At 36.1% G+C, this 24,841-nt stretch overlaps 1 protein-coding gene across 1 annotated transcript in view; it reads right to left on the reverse strand.

The window, feature by feature from the left end:
• Positions 1 to 20,625, reverse strand: part of LOC132105469 (fatty acyl-CoA reductase 1-like) — a 36,918-nt gene extending 16,293 nt beyond the window's left edge. The window contains exons 1-2 of the mRNA XM_059510594.1: positions 20,470 to 20,625; positions 10,773 to 10,984 (exon numbers count right to left, since the gene is read on the reverse strand). Coding sequence (XP_059366577.1) covers positions 10,773 to 10,961 — 189 coding nt within the window. The 5' untranslated portion in view covers positions 10,962 to 10,984; positions 20,470 to 20,625. The remainder of the gene's footprint in view (positions 1 to 10,772; positions 10,985 to 20,469) is intronic.
• Positions 20,626 to 24,841: the final 4,216 nt, after the last annotated feature.

Raw genomic sequence — 24,841 nt, forward strand, 5'->3', positions numbered from 1 at the left:
TGAATGTGCTGTGATTTCTGTAATCTAATATCAAAAGAGGATTTGCAGAGACTGTCGTCTTCTCTGACACACGTGTGCTGACTTATGTTACCCACAATTCCCAGGGACTGGCAGTAGCACATTCCTGCAGCCGCAGCCAATCAGAATCAGTTCTGGACGTAACATGTGACCCCCTGTAACCCCAGCAGCAGGCGCCTGCCGAGAGCCGGACAGATGCTGACAGCTGTTGAGCCTCTCGGTCCAGTCACGCTTTTCAATGCATATTCATCCAAGAGGGATGTTAATATTATTAACCAAAATTATAAAAAAAAAAAATAATAATTTATTACAAATTAAAATAATTAAAACACTATTTAAACAAAATTAAACTAATTTAATTTGCTTAATTTAATTAATAAAACAATCGTACAAAATAATCCAATAAATATAATTTATAAAAATAAAACAAAGTAATCATTAAAAAACTAATTATTAATAACAAAATACTAAATAACAATCAAATAAATTTAATTCACAAAAAAGTAAAACAAAAACATTGCATTAATTATTATTTAAAAACAGGTCAAATACATTGAAATATTAAATCAAGAACAAAATCATTAACTTAAAAAAACGTATTAAACCTTAATAATAAAAAAACTATACATTTTATTTAAAAATACAAAAAAACAACAGCATCTTTATAAAATAAAAATAACAAAATATTAATCAAATTTCATGTAAATGAAAACAAAAACAAAAAATAAATGTAATAATTTAGAGAGCACACATTTAAACAACATATCAGAACTAAAAGGATGTTGAGTCATCAGTGTAAATGAGGAGGACCAATCAGCAGTCAGCATGCAAATAAGCACCAATCCACATTCAGTATGCAAATAAACTGAACCATTTAAACATCACATCTGAACCTTCCTGAAGGACAAAAGCTGGAAAAACACGTCACAATCCAGTTCTTCCTGACTTTTTCCCAGGAATTGCTGTGAAATTGTCTGGAAGAGCATGGCGTGTTACAAAGTCTGCTTGCATGTTGAGACACGGATCATTTTATTTGCTTTTGCCATGCATTCGTTTATTCAAGACGTTTATCACAAGGTGTGAGATGTACACATTCACTCATGTTTCAGTAGAAACTCACTTTCCTCCACAATTACTGGGAAATTACGTCACTTCCTGTTTGTTGTTGGCGGCTGTACTGCGTTTGAGCTCCGTCACTATATTCTTTTCATTGACTATTTTTAACTCAAAAATCAATTTTATACATCATCGTTTCTGTTTATATAACGTGTGAATATATCCTCTATTGTATTCTACAACAAAAACAATCAGAGCGCCTCGCTATCACTAGTTTTATTTTGATCTCCCGGGTCCGCTATTAGCTTTTAGCCCGTTAGCATCAGCGGCGTGGTTGCAGCTAACTGCGCTTACATTGCTAATACTCTATTCACACACATTACCACTGCTGTACTCACTGTTACTTGCTTTAATGGCGGATGAATGTCTCCACTCTGTGCAGCTCGAGCTCGAGGCCGTGGGAAAGCAGATTCGCGACCTGGAGGTGAGGCAGGCCCAGCTGAGAGAGCGGAGAGCCGCGCTGGAATCATCCCGGGCTGACGCTCACAAGTCCGGGGTAAGTATTCAGCGTGCTGCTAACAGTCCCACCACGTCTACTCCGTGTGTTTCTCTTCACAGGCCCGGTGCACCCAGGACGCGATCTTCCCAGATGTCCTTCACTGCGACGCCGGGACACCACGGACCCTGGGTGCATCCACAGCGGAGGACGCGAGCCGGGTCCCGGGCGACGACTTCTCCCCCTCCTGCCTTCGACATCTCCATCCGGAACCGCTTCGCTCCCCTCCGCGAGACAGGACGCGACGCTGTGATCATCGGAGACTCCATCGTCTGACACGTAAGTGCTACGTTAGCCGAAGGTAAAGTGCACACTCATTGTTTGCCTGGTGCTCGTGTTCTCGATGTTTCTGCGCAGATACCCGCGATCCTGAAGGTCGACGAGAGCCCCAGAGCGGTCGTGCTTCACGCCGGGGTTAACGACACCACGCTGCGGCAGACGGAGATGCTGAAGAGGGACTTCAGCAGCCTGATCGAGACGGTTCGCAGCACGACGCCCGCGGTGACGATCGTCGTGTCTGGACCACTACCCACGTATCGACGAGGACACGAAAGGTTCAGTAGACTTTTTGCTTTAAATGAATGGTTGTTGTCATGGTGTAAAGAACAGAAACTGCTATTTGTTAATAACTGGAATCTTTTCTGGGAGCGTCCTAGGCTGTTTCGCGCTGATGGCTTGCACCCCAGCAGAATCGGAGCGGAGCTGCTCTCTGACAACATCTCCAGGACACTTCGCTCCATGTGACTAGTAAGACAATTCTCTAATAACTATTATGATGACTTTTGTTCCACCCGCTTAAATGATAAAAGTACTTGTGCTGTAAAAACTATTAAGACTGTGTCTGTTCCCCGAATAGTGAGGTCAAAATATAATGTAGGATCTAGAAAAAATCTTATCGTAATTAAACCAGAAAAATGTAAAGTAAATGAACAAAAACAATTTTTAAAGTTTGGGCTCATAAATATTAGATCACTCACACCCAAAGCAGTTATTGTAAATGAAATGATCACAGAAAATAGTTTTGATGTACTCTGCTTGACTGAAACCTGGCCAAATCCAAATGATTATTTTGGTCTAAATGAGTCTACTCCACCAAACTACTGTTAAAAGCATGAGCCCCGTCAGACTGGTCGTGGCGGAGGTGTCGCAACAATATATAGTGATATTTTCAATGTTACCCAGAAAACAGGATACAGGTTTAACTCTTTTGAAATACTTCTGCTAAATGTTACACTGTCAGACATGCAAAAGAAATCTAATGTATCTCTTGCTCTGGCTACTGTGTATAGACCACCAGGGCCGTATACAGAATTCCTAAAAGAATTTGCAGATTTCCTCTCAGACCTTCTAGTTACAGTTGATAAGGCGCTAATCATGGGAGATTTTAATATTCACGTTGATAATGCAAATGATACATTAGGACTTGCGTTTACTGACCTAATAAACTCCTTTGGAGTCAAGCAAAATGTCACCGGGCCCACTCATCGTTTTAATCATACACTAGATCTAATTATATCGCATGGAATCGATCTTACTGCTATAGATATTGTACCCCAAAGTGATGATATTACAGACCATTTCCTTGTATCGTGCATGCTGCGTATAACTGATATTAACTTTATGTCTCAGCGTTACCGTCTGGGCAGAACTATTGTTCCAGCCACCAAAGACAGATTCGCAAATAACCTGCCTGATCTATCTCAACTGCTATTTGTACCCAAAAATACACATGAATTAGACGAAATTACTGACAACATGGGCACTATTTTCTCTAATACATTAGAAGCTGTTGCCCCCATCAAATTGAAAAAGGTTAGAGAAAAACGTACTGTGCCATGGTATAACAGTAATACTCACTCTCTCAAGAAAGTAACTCGTAGTCAGTCTTGAACGCAAATGGAGAAAAACTAACTTGGAAGTTTTTAAAATTGCATGGAAAAACAGTATGTCCAGCTATAGACAGGCTCTAAAAACTGCTAGGGCAGAGCATATACACAAACTCATTGAAAATAACCAAAACAATCCAAGGTTTTTATTTAGCACAGTGGCTAAATTAACAAATTACCAGACGCCACCTGATTCAAATATTCCACCAACGTTAAATAGTAATGACTTTATGAATTTCTTCACTGATAAAATAGATAACATTAGAAATACAATAGCGAATGTAGATTCTACAGCGTCTAACACTTCAGTTTCATCCATCGCACCCAAAGATAAACTGCAGTGCTTTACAAATATAGGACAGGCAGAGCTAAATAAACTTATCACTGTATCTAAACCAACAACATGTTTATTAGATCCTGTACCCACTAAATTACTAAAAGAGCTGTTACCTGTAGCCGAAGAACCGCTTCTCAATATCATTAACTCGTCGTTATCTTTAGGTCACGTCCCAAAACCATTCAAGCTGGCGGTTATCAAGCCTCTTATTAAGAAACCAAAACTAGATCCTAGTGTACTGGCAAATTATAGGCCTATTTCAAATCTTCCATTTATGTCTAAAATTTTAGAAAAAGTTGTGTCTGCTCAATTGAGCACCTTCCTGCATAAAAATGATCTGTATGAAGAATTTCAGTCAGGTTTTAGGCCCCACCATAGCACAGAAACTGCACTTGTTAAAATGACAAATGACCTGCTTCTTGCGTCAGATCAAGGCTGCATCTCATTTCTAGTCTTACTTGATCTTAGTGCTGCGTTCGACACCATAGATCATGACATACTCATAGATCGATTACAAAACTATACAGGTATTCAAGGGCAGGCTCTAAGATGGTTTAGATCCTACCTGTCCGATCGCTACCATTTTGTTTACTTAAATGGGGTGTCATCTCATTTATCATCAGTAAAATATGGAGTGCCACAAGGATCCGTCCTAGGTCCCCTTCTATTTTCAATATACATGTTGCCCCTTGGTAATATTATTAGAAAATACGGAATTAGCTTCCACTGTTATGCTGATGATACTCAGCTATATATCTCAACGAGACCAGATGAAACTTCCCAATTATCTAAGCTAACAGAGTGTTTTAAAAATGTAAAAGATTGGATGACAAATAATTTTCTCCAATTAAATTCGGATAAGACAGAGATATTAATTATTGGACCAAAAAACACCACACAGAATCTTGTAGATTACAATCTGCAACTAGACGGATGTACTGTTACTTCCTCTACAGTCAGAAATCTGGGTGTTATATTGGACAGCAATTTGTCTTTTGAAAATCATATTTCCAATGTTACAAAAACCGCATTCTTCCATCTTAGAAACATTGCCAAGCTACGAAACATGTTATCTGATTCTGATGCAGAAAAGCTAGTTCATGCTTTCATGACCTCTAGACTGGACTATTGTAATGCACTTCTAGGTGGTTGTCCTGCTTCGTCAATAAACAAGCTACAGGTAGTCCAAAATGCAGCAGCTAGAGTCCTTACCAGGTCAAGAAAATATGATCATATTACCCCAATTTTACAGTCTCTGCACTGGCTACCTATTAAGTTCCGTATCAGTTACAAATTATCATTACTTACCTATAAGGCCCTAAATGGTTTAGCTCCTGCGTACCTAACTAGCCTTCTACCACGCTACAACCCATCACGCACCCTAAGGTCACAAAACGCTGGACTTTTGGTAGTTCCTAGGATAGCAAAGTCCACTAAAGGAGGTAGAGCTTTTTCACATTTGGCTCCCAAACTCTGGAATAGCCTTCCTGATAATGTTCGGGGTTCAGACACACTCTCTCTGTTTAAATCTAGATTAAAAACGCATCTCTTTCGCCAAGCATTCGAATAATGTATCTCTTAAATTGTGAGTGTAGTTGCATCTACATTTTTATTCTTTAGCTTGGGTTAAACTAATTTTACTTTGTTGGATCAGCAGCTATGCTAATGATGTCTCTATTTTGTTTCTATGTTTTGCCACGGGATGTAACTAGGATTTACACAAGCTCCAGTCTGGATCCAGAAGACCTGAGAAGAGATGATGCTGACCCTCAGAGGACCCCAGATGATGTTAACCTTGAATCAACAAACAGAACTAACAATTATTGCTACATGTGTGACTGCATCATATAATTACTATTAATTAATAATATTTATAGTTCATCATCTAGCTGACTACGTCTTGTATTATTATTATTATTTTTATTTTTCTAAAATCCTGTCAAACGTGCACAAACTACTAGCTACTACTAAATATTGTAGAAACATAATTTTCTGTAAAGTTGCTTTGTAACGATTTGTATTGTAAAAAGCGCTATACAAAAAAAAAAAAAAAAAAAAAAATCTCTAAATGTCACTTGGTCCTGTTGCTATACAAGACATTTTTTAAATATTAATCTATACAAAAAAGTGAATGCATTTATTAATAATTTAAAAATATATTTTAATCTAGATATATTATACATAAATATTTTATAGTTATTGAGTTACTTTTTTAAATATTAAACTTTATAATTAACAAAAAAACTAAAAATATAAAGATAAGAAATAAAATAAAAGTTTTTAATCAAATAAATGATATTTATAAATAAAAAAACAAAAACAAACCAACTTTTTTTTGCCAAACTAAAAATGAACTAAAAGTAGAACTGAAAAAAAAATCTAAATAGTAACATTATTAAATTATTAATAAAAATGAAAATGTTAAAAACATAATTACTCAAATTAAACTAAAACTAAAATATAAATTGGAACTATAGGATTCAAGCTATTTCAAAATATTAAAACTAATAGTAAGTAAATAGTATAATAAAACAATAATACAATTATTAATAAAACAAAGTACAAATACAAAACAAATCATAAAAACTAATTATTAATCATTTAGAGAGCACATGAACGCCCTTCAGAAACCATAACAAGACATAACAACTTATTTGGCTAATATGAAGCTTGTGTGCACAAATAAAGCAACTCTCTTTTCTTTTACAACCAGAGGATTTTCAAATGCAAATGAAAGTGCATCATTTTAATATGAGAAATCATCAGGGGAGCATGTCCCACACACTCAAACATGCAAATATTACAGGAATAAAGCCCTAATGATATCATCTGAACACATAAGTCTGGTCATAACGGCCATTAACACAGATTACTGGACAGATCAGACAACATATGGGCCATGAGAGGGGTCTAGACAACACACACACACACACACACACACACACACACACAAACAAACACACATTTATAGAGAGTTCAGTCAGTGCTGGACAGAAAAACAGTTTAAAGTTCAAGATGCACAAAACTAGAACCTGGTCAATATCAGACAATGAAGGAAAACGAGCGCAGCCGCTTCAGCCAAACTTCCTGCCGCTGTTTGTGTCACCGGACAACAACAACACAACACACACCCGCATGCTGGCATGGGATGAAGCTCCATATGCTGCTGCAGAACTGCCAGAGCGAAGACCCTCTCTCTCACAGACACACACACACACTCACTCACACACTCACACACTCACACACACACACAGACACACAGACAGACTCACAAACACACACACTCACACACTCACACACACACACACACACACACACACACACACACACACACACACACACACACACACACACACAAACACACACACACACAAACACACACACCAACACACACACACACACACACACACACACAAACAAACACACACAAACACACACACACACACTCACACAGTAGAATACAGCACATCAGCATTATTACTGCTATCAAAACTACAACTTTTCAAACCTACTCAACTGCTCATTGAAATAAAGCTACATATTACATACATTACATACATTAAAAATGGCAAACATATAAAACAAATTTACTAAAAATAAATAGAAAGTGAAGCTATAAAATAAAAGGTAATTCAAACTATTAAAATCAACTATAATAGAATAAAAATAACAGTCTAGTTAAAACAGCATCAGGTTTATTATGGTTTACTAAAAAGATTTTTACAAATGATTAGAAATAAAGCTGAAATTAAAAAAGACATTAAGTGAAAATAGCTAATTAAATGAAATTTGAAAGTTTACGTTGATGCAATAACATTTCTAACAGCGACAATTTTTTACCTAATTAGTAATAAAAATGATTACTTAAAATATTTAAGTAATTATAATCAGCAATTAATAATGAAGTAATGAATAATTAATAAATACATTTTAACGTAAGTTTGTATAATATCATAACTGAAAATATAAAAATATTTTAAAGTAATTTAAAATATTAATAAAAACTATTATAGTATTTAATGGCTGGTGTATTTGGAAACAGTTCAAACTCATTGATTAAAGCTACACTGTAAGAGAAAGGAAGTGACACGCGGATAAAGGTTCACTGTATTGAGGTCAGGGGTTCACCGGGGTCGAGCACTGTAAACATTTGCTCTCTCTGTTGTATAAAGAGCAAACAGTGCATTGTGGGACAGCGGTCGCTCTGTGCCAGTCTCCACCGGGCCTTCTGGCACAAAAAACCCCATTGTGTTTGAGTGGGAGAGAGAGAGAGAGAGAGACCGTACTCCTTCAGTCCCTGCACTGCTGTGGCTTCGGGTGAATGAGACACACACACACACACACACACACACACGCACGCTTGAAGAAACAGCAGAGAGCAGAACGCAGTCGACTGGACCGACTGAAGGAGAGATCTGCTGCTTTATCACCTTCCTGAACCCACTGAATAATTCACCAGCGGGACGTCCAGCACTCACACACAAATCACAATGAACAAATATAAAAAATACAATTCCATAAAAAAAGTGATAAAAATAATATAACGCACACACACACATATATACAGTATAGTCAGGTCCATAAACATTTAGACACAGGTACAATTTTTATTATTTTAGCTGCTGACCAAAATAATATATATAATAAACAATTATCCTCACTAATCAAATCAATATTTTTATTGTTTATATCTACATGTATAGACATACACACACACACACACATATTATATATATAAGTAATTCGATTTTAGATCATTTTAATTTTTGATCATGATAATTTTTCATTTACCTAAACTATAATGTTATGACAAAGTAATGAAAGCTATATAACGCTTGTCTCTTTAATTATTTAAGAAACTGGTGAAAGGCCATTTAAATGACAAAACAATAGACACGTTTGTTTAAGACTAGATGGCCTCCCACATTAATTTTACTGGACACACACACACACACACACACTCATGTTTGCTTGGCTATCTCAGTGGGGACACTCCATAGTCTTCCACTGATTTTCTGTCAGGTTAATGATATTCTCTATCTGCTAGCATCTGCAGAACACTAGATTCACATCAACAACATCTTCTGGCTGATGTACACGTCTTTCTCACTACTGAGGACCAGTCAAGTGTCTCACTAGTGCGTTATTAAAGTATTTCACAATATTAATCAGGACATTTGGTCCTCACACACACACAGGTTTATATCAGAGGTCAGAGAGTTTGCGCGGCGCTGACAGAATCTGTTCGTCTGACCCAAAATGCTGATCTGTGTCTCATAAGAGCTGAGCTTCTCACTGATCTCACATCAGACCAGATCAAACTACTGAAGCACTCACATGAGATGAGCTTTAGTGATTTAATCCACCATAGAGCAGTGATTACTGGAAATAAAATACATGTGAAATAAAACCAACTAGAAAAAGTTAACAAGGCAACATTTGTCATGTTTTATTAAGGGTGTCTAGATGTACTAGTTTGACTAGGAAAAAAATAAATATCGAAAAATCTCTATGAACAAAATAAATATCAAATCTATATAAAAAACACAACGAATTACTAAAAAAATTTTTTTTTTTTAACTAAAACACTTTAACATATTATTAATATAATAAAAACGTTAAAAAATAAACATTTTGCTAGGATATTACTGTTGACATAATATATGATATTTGATGCTGATTATAAAAATTATAATATAGAAAATTATTATTCATGCATATTTTAAAAATAATATTTTTTAATGATTATAATAATCTTATATAGTTTTCTGTTTCCGGAAGGTTCTGCTCAAACTAAGTGAATGTGAGTAAGTTGAGGAGGTGGACGTGACTCACCATCCTCACATAAAGAAAGACTTGTCTCTGTGGAGTCATGAAGCCACACCTACAGCTCCATCAGACGCGTATGGAAATACAGATCATAACTCATGTGGATGGCGTTTGTGGTGGGATTTCCATGGCCATTGTCAGCCGAGGGAACGCAGCGCATGAACTTCTGCAGCAGGTTCCAGACGATCCAGTTCAGGCAAACAATAGATGCCTTCACCGTTCTGAACACTTTGACCTAACTAAATACTTAAAAGATCAACACGCAGTTAACTGAAGTTTGGACGCGATCATCTGATCACAAAGACTGAGATATTTAATGACAGAAACCTGAAAAGCGAGAAAAGAAGAAAAGCACAATGTTGTAGAAAGGTTCCAGATGTCCTCATAAAGTGTCTCAAACACATGGTTCTGATGATAAAGAAGAGCTGCTCGATTAATAGAAACCAAACCTGAGATCAGGAATTGGCTTATCAAATCATAATCGCTGAGATTTGATTCAATAAATGTCATTTCAAATTGTAATAAGAAACACTTTTGAGGCGACTGTCAATGACAAAGGAGAAGCTTTCAGGCTCCTAGTTTCTTCATAATGAAGAAAATTAAGGCATTAAAAAATTTAGGGGAAAAAAAAAGTAATATTTTATATAAAAAAAATAAAATTTTCTAAATATTGCTACTGTCATTTTACAGTTGAAATGCAAAATACTACTATTAGACTATTATATTAGCCACACACACACACACACACACACACACACACACACACACACACACAGACACACATATAATTACATTTAAATTTAGTCATTTAACAAAGCGACTTACAAATGATAAATATATATTATAGTAATGTTTATTTTGTTTGATATATTCATTTAATACATTTTATTTAACTTTCATTTCATTATGATTTAACATTATTTTACAATTATTATCTTATATTATGATTACTACCACTTTTTAAAAGTCATATTGATACTAAATGCCTAAAAATAATAAGGATATTTGAAACAAACAATTCAGAAAACATTTTTCTCTCCAAGTTGTAAAGAGAAGGATGGTGAATAAATGTGAGCCTGTGAGCTCTCACCTTACACTTCATCATGTCCCGGACGCGCTCGGACATGGACTGACCCGCTTTGGGCCGGACGAGGATGTAGAGGGCCTTGACGTCCGGACAGGAGCGCAGCAGCTTCTCCATCAGCACCTTCCCCATGAAGCCCGTGGCTCCGGTGATCAGCACGTTCTTCCCTGCGTACCACTTCGAGATCGAGGCCATGACGACAGTGCTTCTCCTGAACACTGACACACACACAGAGAGAGAGAGAGAGAGAGAGGATGAGCGGCCCATTCACCTGATCCACTCACAGCCCACTGCTTCCTCAGGACACAGTCTGACTCCTGGACACTGCTGTGATCTCCTCGCTTCAATACTGTATGCAAAGTGTTCGGAGGGAACTGGAATGTGTTGCCAAAAGGTTGATGGGATGTTTCTTACAAGTGCTTAGAGGTGAAAATCATGCGTCAGTGAAGTAACTGCACATACACACACACACACACGTTTGTTTTTGTGAAAAGTGTGTTCATCCCATAGGCGTAATGGTTTTTATACTGTACAAACTGTATATTCTATGGCCCTTCACCAACCCTACACCTAACCCTAACCCTCACAGGAAACTTTGTGCATTTTTACTTTCTCAAAACAACTCATTCTGTATGATCTATAAGCGTTTTGAAAAATGGGGACATGGGTTATGTTCTCATAAGTCACCCTCTCCTTGTAATACCTGTGTCATACCCATGTCATTATACAGAGTTGTGTCCTGATATGACACAAAAACAAGAGCACACACACACACACACACACGCTCGTTAGAGAGATCAGTGATGTTTGACTAATAAAGCAGGAGTAGGTGTGTCTAGATGGATTCATTTGTCCTGGAGTCAGTGTGTTTCATCAATGAAGAGAAAGAGTATCTCCTGCCGCTATTACCTGAATCAACAAGACAACGCAACATTACACAAGAAGAAATTCAATTATATGTCATTAACGTAAAACAATTAAAAAAAATGTATGTTTAAAAATGTATATGTAATACTACTATATTAATATTATATATAATATTAATAATAAATGTGCAAGATATATTACATTTTCTCCTTCATAAACAAAAATTATATTCCATAATTTTTTATGAGTATATCTAAAAATTATATATCTTATAATCCTACAGTCAGTCAGTCAATCAGTTAATTATGTATATACATTTATATATATATATAAAACTGGATAACAAATCAAATGAAGAAAGTAAAGTGTAGTGCAGTTGATTCCTCCGGACTGAAGTGAATCAAATCAGACGTATCCTCATCTGTCCTCTGTGATCTCCTCATCACACGGGACACTGAAAACATGACTGACCGGAACGAGCAGCCTCAGGTCAGAGAGGATTAATACCTCTGTCTCACTCACACACACACACACACACACACACACACACACACACACACACACTCAGAGACTGACGTCTGATAGAGCAGCAACAACTGAAAGCAAACTTTCTTATCAGAAAACCAATGGACTGCTTAAGTTTGAGTTAGTTCAGGTCAATTGCTTTCATTGGATAATAATACGCAAATACATAATTTCACTGGAGGATATTATATAAACACATAAAATAAAATATATAAAATAAATGATATAAAATGCAATATAAAAATACTAATAAATATACTATTTAAATATAAACAAATATACAAATAATATATAAAACAAAATATAAAATAATATAAAATACAAAATAAATATATGTATGAATGAATATACGAAAGAGAGTTTTGAAGTAAGGGAGGTTTATTTGATTAAAAAAATACAATAAAAATATAAAATGTTATTACAACTGATATGTTGAAAATAGCTGATTATTATATAATTTTGTAGGAAACTGTGATACATCGTATTTTTCTGGATTCTTTGATGCACAGAAAGTTCAAAATAACATTATTTATTTGAAATAATCTTCTATAACATTATAAATGTCTTTATTGTGACTTTTGATTATTTGAATGCATCCTTGATAAAGTATTGATTTATTCACAAAAAGTTCTAGATAACAGTTCTGCACACTTCTGTGTTTTTACAGAGAAGTTCGTGTTTTGATCAAATTTGATGTGTGGAGCTCAGTTTGGGAAGTTGTAGAAGTAGATCAGTTCCTCCCGAGCGTTTCTGAAGGTTTTCAGGAGTCAAGCGTGACACAACATCCTCTTTCCTGCACTGTTTTGAAGAACCTTAGGCAAATGTGTATGTCACAGGGAGGCCGAAAAGGAAATTGTATTATACATTTTAATACAAATAGTGCTCTAAATTCATCTTCCTGTCATTCCAATACACCTTCTAGATGGGTGTGTGGCCAATTGAATTCAAATTCAACTTTGTTCATTTCAAAGGAAGCCAACTCTTCAATTCTGACGCACACACGCACACACACACACACACACACACACACACACAGTCCTCAGTATAGGATTACCACCACCCAGAAAGCAAACAGGTGACCCGTGGAGCCTTAACACACACGAACACGGCTATGACTTGGACGTCAACTACACCAGGGATTTATTATACAGTGTCAGACACAAGCTATATTCCAGCTGCGATCTGATCCAGTCCAGATACAATGCACCGCTTTAATTTGGGCTTGAATTACAGGAAGTGTGGACGAGAGCAACATGATCTGCTGAGAAGTGTCGGTTTCAGCCTCGCTTCCAGGAATGAAGAAACAAACATGATGCAACCCAACGAACAATCACTCTCACCAGCAAACAACACCTCAGTGCAGCCGAAACCAGTTAAAAGAAACTACACATGAGTCCACAGGAAACAACATACCCAAACAGGAAGAGGGTTTCAGATATATTGAGATACTTAACCATTCAGAAGCTTGGTTAATGTTCGGATGGATTGATCAAAAGTGACAGTAAAGACATGTATAATGTCAAAAAATGATAATAAAGGTTTTTTGAAGCTTTTGAGCTTAAGCTAAAGTGATTGGTGACACCTGTTACTGAGCTGAGATCAGTTTCATTGCATTATCATACGTGTCTAAATATAGTGTATGCTGTATCATTTTTAAATATGGAAATGGTATTATTTTTGTTTTAACACAATATGACAACTGTGAATGATGAAAAAGCACTTTCAGTTTGAGAAGATGCCATTTTTGTCATGCAATTAAATGTTTAATTGTACGTCAATCTTTAGGGTATCTTCAAATTAAATCGCCATACATTACATTTATGTGATCTATAGCCAAAATTAAAATGAAATTAATATAATATTATTTTGTTTTATGTTTCTAAACGCTGAGAAAAAGTGGGGTTAAGAATATCAAAAACTAAACTTGGACAAATCTTTTCAAAGTTTTACATGAGATCAAAGTCAAAATAAAGGAAACAATGTTTCAGCAAATACATCACATAATGAACAAATCAAACCCGCATTTTAAATGTAACAACAAAATGATTGACTGTGAAAACTTTATCATGCTCCAGCATGTGACATCATATTGGAGGGAAAATGCAAGTAAGCAAAAAGCAGCAATGCATTTGATTGACTAAAGTCTAATATACAGTACATCTTAAGTAATACATTTCAACACAAACATATCATTTTTTCATAAGTTCAAAAGGTTCTGAACTAATACTACTCATAGTAGGCATGTTGATTTACTGCCATTAGTCACATTAGAGACATTGAGTGATTTGAACATCCTCTGGGAGCACTGGGAGCAGATCATTAGCTAATGCATCACTCCAGCACTCACTGCTCCATGTACATCAAGAGACGGCCAATAATGGCATCTCATTAGAACATTATCAGAGGGGTTCACCCTTACTGATGCTCATAAAATGTACAAATGTTTTCATGCTTTAATCTTAAAGTATGTAAAATGTTTTTTTCGTGCACTAATTAACATGTAAAATTATGTTTTCGTGCATAAATCTTAATGCATGTAAAATGTTGCTTTTGTGCAGTAAAGTATGTCAAATGTTATTGTGCATTAATCAAAAGTATTTAAAATATTTCCGTGCATTATGTAGAATGAGCACTAAGTCGTCTGTAAAATGTAGCTTTCATGCACTAATCATAAAGTATGTAAAATGTTTGTGCACTATTATCTTAAAGTGTATAAAATGATATATTTGTACACTAATCAGAAAGTACTCATTTAGTTTTCGTGGACTAATCTTAAAGTACGTTTTGGAATGGTCCCAAATCCTTTCTAAACAGGAACCAACTTCACAACATGCCAAAGGAAACGGCACAACATCCGCGCCCTCACATCAGAGAATGCAACGCTTCAAGATGCCTCTAGGCATGAAAGTCACACAAACACAGAAACACTCACCTGAGGCTACAGACAAACACACTGCCATGTCCTGAGATTACTGTAAATCACACGTTCTTAGAAATCAATCCTAAAGCATTTTAGCACTATCAGACACTAAAGATGAAACTGGCCCACATCCACAAGAGTGAGCAGGACTGTTTGAGGTTATGGATTTATTGCGTTACATGAAAACTTGCACATTCATCACTTTTATTAAGTAACAGTTTTCTGCAAGAAACTGATGTGAAGCTGTGCGGTATATAGGACACTCACAAAAATACATTGCTTTGCCAAGCATAAAAATAAAGACATCAACCAATGATATCTATCTTCTTTTTTTGTTCCCATATTGGGTGAACATCTGTTTTTATTACAATTAGTTATGGTGTCAAAATATCCGTTATTGTTAAACTAAGGATATATAAATAAAATGACAAATAAACCTTGTTTTGCACTTTACCATTATGACTTGTGACTTATGATGTATATAAGAAAGCAGGTGAAAAGTCCCATAAACTATAATTGAAGCAGGGATTTAACTTCTCAACACTCACGGCTTCTTCAGAAAAAGTAAACATTTATCTGAATGAAGGAATGACTGAATGGCTACTTTCTATAAATCAAGCAATCATTCACCTGTTTAATAGGGCAGCAGTGGATTGTTGGTGTAGGGTTTCTGTCAGACGTGGTTCTGGATAATTAGGCCTGTAGTATAAATAGCAGTTCCAAGTCACATTAATTCTAGCCCAGTCCAGAGGGAAATACACAGTTAAAATGACTACAAAATCTATTATGAGTAAAAAGAGAACAGGAGAAGTGAGCGGTGTAAATATAGAATCTGTGGCATGAACACAGTGATCAAACCAGGGCTGGGTTTACATCCTCAGTGAATAACTACAGGCCATCCAGGTTTACACTGAAGGAACTAAATAATAGCCTTATTTCAGTATCACGTCAATTCTATTAAGTTTTTATAAACTTTATTAGTTTCTGATCATTTGTGTTAGTTTTTTTTTAAATATCTCTATATAGTTTTAATTTGTTTTAATTGCAGTTAAAAAAAATTGTTATTTTTGCATCATTTAAATATCTTTACACTTTTTATTAATAATTGTAATTAGTTTTCATTTTATATTTTTAGTTCAAGTGAACTTGATGCGTTTTTTTTTATCTCCATAAACTGTAGTATTTTTTTTCAGTTTTAGACAAACTAAATAAAATCATAACAAACATGAAAACTGTTGCCTTGGCAAAAATAAAATAGTTTCTTATTTTAGATCTAGTTTATTTTTTTAGGTAGCCGTTATTTTAGGTTCATTTTAGTTTTAGGTAACTAATAACCCAGTTGAAGTATTATTTAAATAGTTTGCTTTAATATTTTATTTATACAATTATTACATTAATTATATAAATATATATAATATACATTGTATAAACAATTTACTTTCACCTTAATTTTTTGTTTTAGTTATATACATTAAGTTTTTTTTTTTTTTTTTGCTAAATCAAGTTAAACTAAAATGAAAATGGAGAAATGTTGCCTCAACAACTATACCTGAAATGTATGTGTGTATATGTATAGATATATATTTCTATTTCATTTCAATTATGGGTTTAGTTTTAATTAAGTCAAATAACCCTAGTGTTCATTCAGGTATTATTGTTAATATTACTAATACTATTTCAGTTTTTACTTCAGTAAACATTTTAGTTTTACTTAATTACCTATAATAACCCTGGTTCAAGCGCAGATTTTATTCTTTGGTTCTGTGTAAATGAAAAGCTATGTATGACCATCTTTACAGTGTAGATGTGAGATTGAAGTCTGGTTTGTTTAATTGCGTGTCTGTTTTCACAGCGAATGCCGCAGATTTGTGTGTGTAAATACACGGCTCCTGCATTTGCTCTCAGTGTGACCCAAGAAGGCCTGCTGATCATCAAAACCAGCCCTAATCTCAACATCCTCGCCTTCAGCTCTCATAATGATCCCGCACTGTGGAGCGCACGGATCAAACTAAAGGTCACACGTAGATCAGTTCATCAACAAACAAGTGCATAAGTAACAGGCCTAGTATAAAAACTCCCTCCATGCAGAACTGATGGTGAGAAACTGGTTCAAAAATGCCACGAGCAACAGGCAGATTGCATAAAAGAGGCTCATTATTTGTCTGCCGATGGCCCTGTCTGTCTGTGGCAGTATCAGTGTCAAGGTCCAGACATCATATTTAGCTCTATAAGATTGCAAAGTGTTACGCACATGCTGTGACCATATGAACTTGCTGGCATATCTCTACTGTACTTCAGCTCTATATATATATTGGCATGTGAGAGAGTCGAACAGTCTCTGTTTAATGTTGCTACAGCAGCAAATGTACCTTGAGGCATCAACTAATGTATGATAAATAACTAGTGTAATTTACTGTACATTAACCTTTCAAAACCTTTTAAAAACATGTCCACCCCCAAGCAGTGGTTAACAGGGAATGTTCTCAGAACTCTCTGCATTAATAGAACATTTGTTTAAAGTTAACTATGTTCTCAAAACATTAGCACAAAAACATTTTGCCACATGTTTTCCCCTGAAGTATTGGCTGGATGTTCATCTAATGTTTTAAAAATGTTGTAGTTTGTTTCAGGCTACGTTTATAAAACAACAATGTAGTCAAAAACTTAAGTTTTTCCCTTGCGTTTTTAAAACGTTTCACATAGCCAACTATTACACATGCGTTATCTTTAATATTAACGTCCATGTAAGACACAAATGACTGTGTTGACGAGGATACTCACAAAGACGGGGATTTTGACCAAGTGGCAACCTCCTGCTCTCTCTCGTGAAGCCTACATGGAAGTGACTAAAACTGCAATTCATCGACTGGCCGCTAGAGGCTGGCTCCAAAAGGGAGTCAATCCCATAGACTCCCCATGTTAAAATTCCCAACTTTACAGCAGAAAAATGCCTTTGCAGCCTGGTTCAAAAATTACTGGTCTATTTAGCTAATTTTGCCCTTCATTACAACTGTGAGGGGGGTGAATTTTTTGCCCATTTTCAATTATTCGGGAGTGACGCACAGTTACATGCTGCCAAGATGACGACGGGCCGCTCCGCCCACTTTGAGCTTCAAAAACGCTCATCAGGAGTCTACAGGTGTCGTCACTGGCACAACGTCCATGTTTTTATACAGTCTATGATTTTGACACATAACTATGTATATTTGAACTTTTAAGCACAAGGCTTGAAAAATAACTCATGTTTAGTCAGGCGTTTGCACGAGCAGGTGCGCGCCACACTATGGAAGGCCAAAAGGGTCAAAAACACATGAATTTTTAACGTGTCAACAACACTTTAAACACGTAAACGACACGTATTTACCGCGTAAAAAAATTTAGCATGTTAAATGTGTATTCAACATGTTAAATACATGTCAAATACAGGCGCTGTACAAACAGGTGCATGCCTGGCTAAAACTGTCTTCACTTGCGTTTTAACAACATGAATTCTGCCCCGCTGCTTTAAAACCATTTGTTTTTAAACCACAATGCTTAAAACACGTTTAACTGATAAGTTTACATCATGACGCGCAACAATATTGACATTTTTCAACTGGGTGATTTCCCAACCCTTAAGCGAATATATAGAGTTTGTTCAAACACAAAAAGCTAAATACATACATTAACTAATCAAACTAACAAAATCTGTGTGGACTATGGTGCTGTTTTTAACCTGCTCCATGTGCCTCGTCCGCTTGCTGTTTCACAATTTTTAATCCATCATCAGCTATAAATAACCTGATAGCTGGGAATTTACGGACTATGTTTTTTTTTCTGCTGTTTGTCTTTTGTTTTTCATTTTGTGAGTCCCTCTCTAAAAACGTGACCTTTCAATTTCTAATTGCTATAATTTCCAGGATCAGGAATTGGAATCAATTCCAAAAATTGTGGAATCGAACAGATTAGCGATTGACTCTTTCATTCAGAAGGCGGGGCTTCCTGCGATTGAGCGGCCACATTTAGCATTGCATTTCCCCATTCAAAACTATACGACTGACAGTAGTGTAAACGACCAGGCAAACACATACAATGTTTCCCGTTTTTGGTTGAAAATGATGCTACTCGTCCCCTAGACGACCATCGGGACAAGACCACAGGAATACGAGTCCTCTGCAGTCTTTGTTGCAGCCTAGAATTAAACTGTTTCGTCTGCATTGTAAAAAAGCGATATATAAATAATGATGACTTGACCTTCAGAACGTTCAGAGAACATTCAAAAATAAAATTTCTATAATGTTCAAAGAATATTCTGGCAAGTTCATGAACAAACGCTCTTCCAGTAACTTTAATATAACATTGGTTCAAAGTTCATGTTCTCAAAACGTAACATTATTCTCCCGTTTTTTTTACGTTGCTACTTGTTTCAGAATGTTCAGAGGACATTCAAAAGTAGCTTACACTCCCATAATGTTTGCAAAATAATACAACAGAAAATTCCCTTAAAGGTCAAATGACCCCAAAAGAAAGAAAAAAAATTAGAAGTTTTGAAATAACTTTTTTGTAACTTAATGGGAATGTTAACAAAACGTTCTTAGAACATATTTTTGTTAGCTGGGACCGCTAAACTAAAATTATTTGTTAAAATAAGTGTTTGTCAATGTAATGATTGAGCACATTTGAAAAAAAGCGGTTTTTCTTTTGATTCTGAGATTAAAAAAACGGAAAGGATTGACGTTCAAGTGCAACAATGTAGCAAGAATGATTCTATCGCGCCAAACCTCAGCAATTCAAGAATCGTTTGTGCTACACTGTAACATTTGAACTGAAGCTTTGGCGCCGCGCGCTCAGGCGTTCTCTCCGCTTTACCCGCCGCAGCAGAGACATTTAAACACTGATGTGACATGAAACACAGTGAGAAACAAGACCTATGGGATTATTTAGTGAGAGCGGCGTGGCCGCTGATGATGCGTCCATCTCGGTGGCGACAGACCCGCGTCGCGCGCACAGAACGCGTGCGGGTGTTTCAAATAATCAAAAACTAAACGCTTCGATGATCAAAGTCGTACTTCTTAACACACCGTCTTAAAACGGAGCGGTGAAAGATGCCAGTATGACGCACCGCGAATGGAACGCAACGAAATCGCGTCCTCCTGTAGGCTTTGAGAACTGCTCCGGGTCGATTTTACATCCATCACTCTTGAAGAATACAGATCCGAAACACCCTCGATCGATTTTCAAAGCGCACGTGAACGCATCCAGACCGTCATGATTAAACACAGAGCACATTCTTTTCCTCAATGATGCGTCAACACATCGCGACGCGTTTTGTTTTATAACGGTACATCCGGGATTAAAAGTTAAGGTACATTTGGTTCCTAAACCAGAAGAAAGCATTATATCTCGCCTTACCTTGATCATGAATCACGCCGGTGAAGATGTTCCGAGCCGCAGCAGCGCGTCTCTCTTGCGTGCGCGCTACACAGAGCTGCAGTGAACGCGCCTCTGGCGCAGCGCAGATGGAGACACGAGTGTGTGTGTGTGTGTGTACTGGGTGTGACTACACACAGAACCACTCAATACTCTTTCTACACGAAAACGAAGTGTTTAGCTTTGCACTTCCTCATACAGGACTTGTCGGTATTAATGTTTTTTTTTATTGGAAACCACTGCGTGAATAAATTCCATAGGTTTTTGAGAAAACGAAAGTGGCTTTTATTTCTGACAGAAGACATATTGAAGGGTTAGACAGTCCTAATGCGTTGATGAACACCAAAATGTTCATAAGTTCTATACATGACAAGTTTATGTGCTAATAGGCCTATAATGTTCCCGTAAGACCATTTCTTCATATCTTTGAAACTTGCCAGAAAGCATTCCCTCTTAGCAGTGAAGTTGGTGAACGATAAAGTATCATAAAAATAATTCATAAAGCGCAATGAATAACAGTATAATGGTGTAACCTATAGTATTTAGCAGTGTTTTGGTCTTATCTGAAATCTGTCTGCTGCCCGAATGTTGTAGTTTTTTTTTTTCTAATTCCATTACGTTGTCTGCAATCCAAACAATCTGAGATGAAGTGAGAACTGGAATACCACATTATGCAAAAGACCTGCATGATAATCATAGCGGAATTCCAAACAGCCTGACGGAAAACAAGCTGGATGGGTGAGGAGAGGACACGATGCTTCAATAACAGACGCTACGGAGCAACTGACAAAGTTGACTGAACTGTTTCTGTGGGGCCACAAGACAATATAGTACATATCCGAATAATGCTGGAGCTATTCTTCTATTTCTCAACAAGATATAATTTTAGCTATAATCTCTTAAAGGCAGAATCATGTTTCGAAAATAAAGCTAACCAAACGGAAAGCTACCAACTGGCTTCCTTGAGTCTGTTCTTTAGTCTAGACTTTATTTACATGTTAGAAAACGTCCCAGTAACGCCAATAGAACATTTTATCAAAGTTCTCTGGTCTTTAATAATGATTAAGCACGTTAACATTATTCATTCAAGAAACTTTTTTATGGGTTAGTTCCAACATTCTAGTTGGAACATTCCTGTTTTAAAACCTTCATAAGTAACATTCCCATGTTTGCAAAAACGAAATGGAATGTTACTGTAACATTAATATAACCAAGATTAATATATATATATATTTGTATATACACACACACAAGTGTTCTTAGAACATTTTGTCAGCTGGAAAGGTTCTTCAGCACACAAACAATGTCAACTGTTTGCTTCAGAATGAGGGCGCTTAATTGTAGATGGTCTTCTAGAGGAACATGCCTGCACTGTTACTTTAAGGAAGCAAACTTGCTGACCCCCATACTAGTACAGACCTGTTACAGCAGTCCCAGTTGTGGGTCCTACCTGGGAATATATAGAGCTTTATGTTAGTGTAGTGTCCGTAGGTCTGCACATTATCGTATAATAAACTAAACGAGCAAATGGGAGTCAAAAGTGCATTGACCGCAAGGACGGACACCCGTTTATGTGCATGTACTCAAGGTGCAATTATAGCAGAAACATTTTCTCAGTAATAACGTTCACACCCATATTTTCATTAAACCCCCAGGACTACTTCCCTAAACATCCCACTCACGATCTGAAAAAATACAATTAAAACCTGTTTGAACAAATATATATATATATATATATATATATATATAAAAGTGGCGCCAGTATGAAACATGGATCACATCTGAAGTGTTTTGAAAATTAAATGCAAAGCACCTAAATAAAGTGGTTTGTTCTGTCTAATTGTACACCTGACCCATATCCAGGGATCAGATTTCATTCAAACATTTCAACAAATAAGACGAGCCAAAGCACTCAGTTCACAACACCTCTGCTGGTTAAATCATGTCATTGCAAGTACTTTGTGTTTCAATGGCGCCCTCATTCGGCCAATCAGATACGATAAGTACAGTACGTCATTCTCTTCACTTATCCATTCACTGACATTATATTGAAATCGCTTATTAAATCGAATTTGCCTGACTGAAGACTTCTCATAATTACTGGAAGCAATAACTACACTAAAATTAATATAGTATAACCGTTTAAAATAAGGCATCGCAAGCATTAGAATGATCATTTCAGCGTCTATGGGCCTTTATATTCTCAACTAAAAAAATAGAACGTGTACATGACAAAACAAAAGACAAATCCAATGTGAAAAAATTTATTGATAGGCAAAAAAATATTTTTTTTTAATAGTAAATCTGAATATATTACACCAGGCAGGCCACATCAATCATGAATAATTATGTGTGGACTCGACTGTATCAAAGGTACAAAGCAAGATCCAAAAAAAACAAGCTGCAATGCCCTGGGCTTCAAAAAACACAAAGCTACAAAATGCACAAGTGTACCAATTTCTATAAGATTTGAAAGGCAAAACAGACTTACCTCTCAGTCCAGTTGTCTATTAGAGAACAGGAACCCACAATGTCAATGTCAGTCCACTTCACTAGCAGATGATGTGCTTTGAAGAACCACTAGAGGTACTCCAACATTGAACTTGCTCTAATTACAATGATAAACCGTCAAAAACACCAAAAAAAAGCTCACAGGTTAAGGCGAGTAACAGTTTACATGAACCTTAATCTTTCATTCAAACAGATGCAAAGTGACCAATGCATAGATCACGTGTCAAATACCAAGAAGTACATCTCTCAACTGTCTTCAAAGTCTCAAAATAAAGTGCATGAATATTTACAGTAAGCAGAGATAACCTTACAGACCTGCATGTGTAAACACTGCTTATCACTAGCAAAAACCGCGGCCATAAGCAGTCTACAAATTTAAAATGGGAAACTCTGTACAATGAAATTATGGAACAAAATTTGCATTAAAGGAATAGGGACCTGAAAAGGAAAATTTGCTTTAAATGTAAATGCCCTCAGGCCACCTACAATGTAGTAGTGTAGAAATGTAGCATTGATTGCATCACTTGCTCACCAATGGATCTTCTGCAGTGAACGGGTGCCGTCAGAATGAAAGTCCAAACAGATGATAAAAACATCACAATGATCCACACCACTCAAGTCCATCAATTAACATTGTGTGAAGACAAATGCTGTATGTTTGTGAGAATCAAAATGATTTTTAACGGCTGTTGGGTCTCATTCTGACGGCACCCATTCACTGCAGAGGATCCACTGGTTAACAAGTGAGGCAATGCTACATTTCTCCATAGGATGAAGAAACAAACTCATCTACATCTTTGATGGTGGATATATTTAGCAAGTTTTCATTTTTAGGTGAACGATTCCTTTAAATTCTAAATCTAGCAGAGGCAAACATAAGAGACCTTTTGAGAGACAAATTACAGTAAATCCTATATATATATATATATATATATACACACAAATATGTGAGCCTGGACCACAGAACCAGTCATAAGTGTCTATTTTTCAAAATGAGATTTGTACATAATCTGAAAGCTGAATAAATAAGCTTTCCATTGACATATGGTTTATTAATATGTCACTATTTGGCCGAGATACAACTATTTGAAAAATCTGGAATGGGAAAAAAATAAAATAAAAAAAATTCTAAATGGAGAAAAATCACCTTCGAAGTTGTCCTGATGAATTCTTAGCAATGCATATTACAAATCAAAAACTACGTTTTGATACATTTACAGTAGGAAATGTACTAAATCTCTTCATGCAACATGATCTTTACTTAATATCCTAATGATTTTTGGCATAAAAGAAAAAACGATAATTATGACCCATGCAGTGTTTTGCGATTGCTACAAATATACCCCAGCGACTTAAGACTGGTCTTGTGCTCCAGGGTCACAAAAGAGCAGGGATGTCAGATAGACATTACAAATGCAGAATATCTTTATCATTTACCAACCATAAAAAAATTCATTAATTTGACTCGAAAACAAAATTGAGAATGTTTCACAGATTTGAACTGTATAGCTCCAATTACAATCAAGAAAACTAATAAAAAAGTTATGGAAAATGTAACCCTGCAGGAACTGCCAATTGATTTGGAATATGAACAGCAATTAACAGAACTACTCAAACTAATCCATATTGTATTAAAACTCTTAAAATTAGGCAAAATTTGAAAAGGCACAATGTTTATAGAAAGTAAATGTGTCAACCTGAAATGTGGTTCTTAAACCAGTTATCCTGATATCTAAGTAGGACAAGTTTTGAAAATACACAATTATGAACAACTAAATAAATAAAGTTGGCTAAACGTAACCTAAACTATCAGATCAAGTATGGACAAGCAACAAGTACACAC

Source organism: Carassius carassius, chromosome 26 (assembly GCF_963082965.1).
Source record: "Carassius carassius chromosome 26, fCarCar2.1, whole genome shotgun sequence".
In the NCBI taxonomy this organism is placed as follows: Eukaryota; Metazoa; Chordata; class Actinopteri; order Cypriniformes; family Cyprinidae; genus Carassius; species Carassius carassius.